At 62.5% G+C, this 1436-nt stretch overlaps 1 protein-coding gene across 1 annotated transcript; it reads left to right on the top strand.

The window, feature by feature from the left end:
• Positions 1 to 81: 81 nt before the first annotated feature.
• DQ04_15501000 (hypothetical protein) lies at positions 82 to 1110 on the top strand (the record flags this gene model as incomplete). Its single annotated transcript, XM_009317319.1, has 1 exon — positions 82 to 1110. The coding sequence occupies one exon, from the start codon at positions 82 to 84 to the stop codon at positions 1108 to 1110; it is 1029 nt and encodes a 342-aa protein (XP_009315594.1).
• Between the last annotated feature and the right edge of the window lie 326 nt (positions 1111 to 1436).

The following is a 1436-nucleotide window of genomic DNA, read 5'->3' as shown; positions in this document are numbered from 1 at the left end:
TACGACCGGCTCGACGTGCGCCCGTACCGCGGCCTGCCGCCGTACGACCCGCGCAACGGCATCCCCTTCGCGCACATCCCGATGCACCTCTGGCACACCTTCATGCTGCTCGAGAAGACGGTGTTCTACACCTTCATGCGCGGCGACTTGGTGGGGCGGGGCCACACCGGCGACGCGGAGGTGTCGCTCCCCGGCGCGTATCTCTGCATCACGCACGACATGGTGCTCGTGATGCGCGACAACGGCACCATCCCGCGGTGGATCCGCCTGCACGACGTGCACACGTTCGAGTGCAACACCGTCGCCAAGCGCCCCTTCTTCGCGTTCCTCACCGACGACCCGTCGCCGGACATTCTGTTCATCCCGACGCCGCCGGCGTACGGCCCCACCGCCATCGCGGCGTTCTCCGGGTTCAAGGCGGTGCTGAGCGTCAAGGCGGTGCTGCAGGACGCGTGCTTCGCCTCGCACGGCATCCGGCGCGCGACGGAGTTCGTGGACGCGAACTGGGCCGCCAGCGTGCGGGCGTACTACACCGCCAAGGAGGACACGCGCCGCTTCAAGTTCAAGCCGCTCTCCGGCTTCGACGACTCGCTCAGCTGCCTCATCCCGAAGGTGCAGCTGGCGAAGGTCTGGCAGGAGGTGCTGCAGGAGCAGCGCTCACGCTCGAGCGACGACGTGGCCGCCATCCCGCTGGGCGGCGCAGGCGCTGGTGGCGGTACGCTCCTCTCGAGCAATGAGATTAGCACTGTGCGGCGCCGCATGGACTTGGTGCAGTCGCGCTCCAGCAGCGAGATTGTCGGCATGCCGCTCGACAGGCTGCTCGGCTCCCGACGGGAGCGCCTCGCCACGTCGCTCGAGACGCCGACCATCCGCCCGGATAGCTTTGCTATCGCGCATCAGCAGCAGGAGGTGGTGTACCAGCAGCCCGGCACCTGCTACCTCCCGTCGGACGCGTCGCTGATGGTCGTGCAGCCCGGCCACGAGCCGCACTTCGGCCCGGAGAGCAACGTGGCGGAGCTCGTCAACACAAGCCTGGTCGCGATCGGCGCACACTCGGAGACAAAAGGGTACCCAGCCGCAAAGGAGGGAGCAGAGCCGCCCAAGCAATAAGCCAACAAGAAGAAGCCGCAGGAAGAGCCTGCTGATGAAGAGGAAGCGTAAACCAACAGTCATTTCGTTAAACCAATGGTATAGTTCGCCCACCTGCAGACATTTTTTTAATATTTCCGCGCATATATATATATGCCTCTGAACGAGTGCGTGTGCTGCAGTGTATGTATTTATTTATATGTTTGGGCCCTCACCCTCTCCACTACTCCTCCTTCTCGTGCTGTCTGTATGTGTGTGTGTGTGTGAGAGCGTTGCAGAGATTCATCGTGTCGGTAACAAAGACAAAAACCAAACAAAAAAAAAGACAAATGGAGCAGCGGGAGGAA

Source organism: Trypanosoma grayi (assembly GCF_000691245.1).
Source record: "Trypanosoma grayi strain ANR4 Tgr_1550_V1, whole genome shotgun sequence".
Lineage (NCBI taxonomy): Eukaryota > Euglenozoa > Kinetoplastea > Trypanosomatida > Trypanosomatidae > Trypanosoma > Trypanosoma grayi.
The sequence above is the reverse complement of the archived record's forward strand: the minus strand, read 5'-3'. Positions and strand labels throughout refer to the sequence as shown.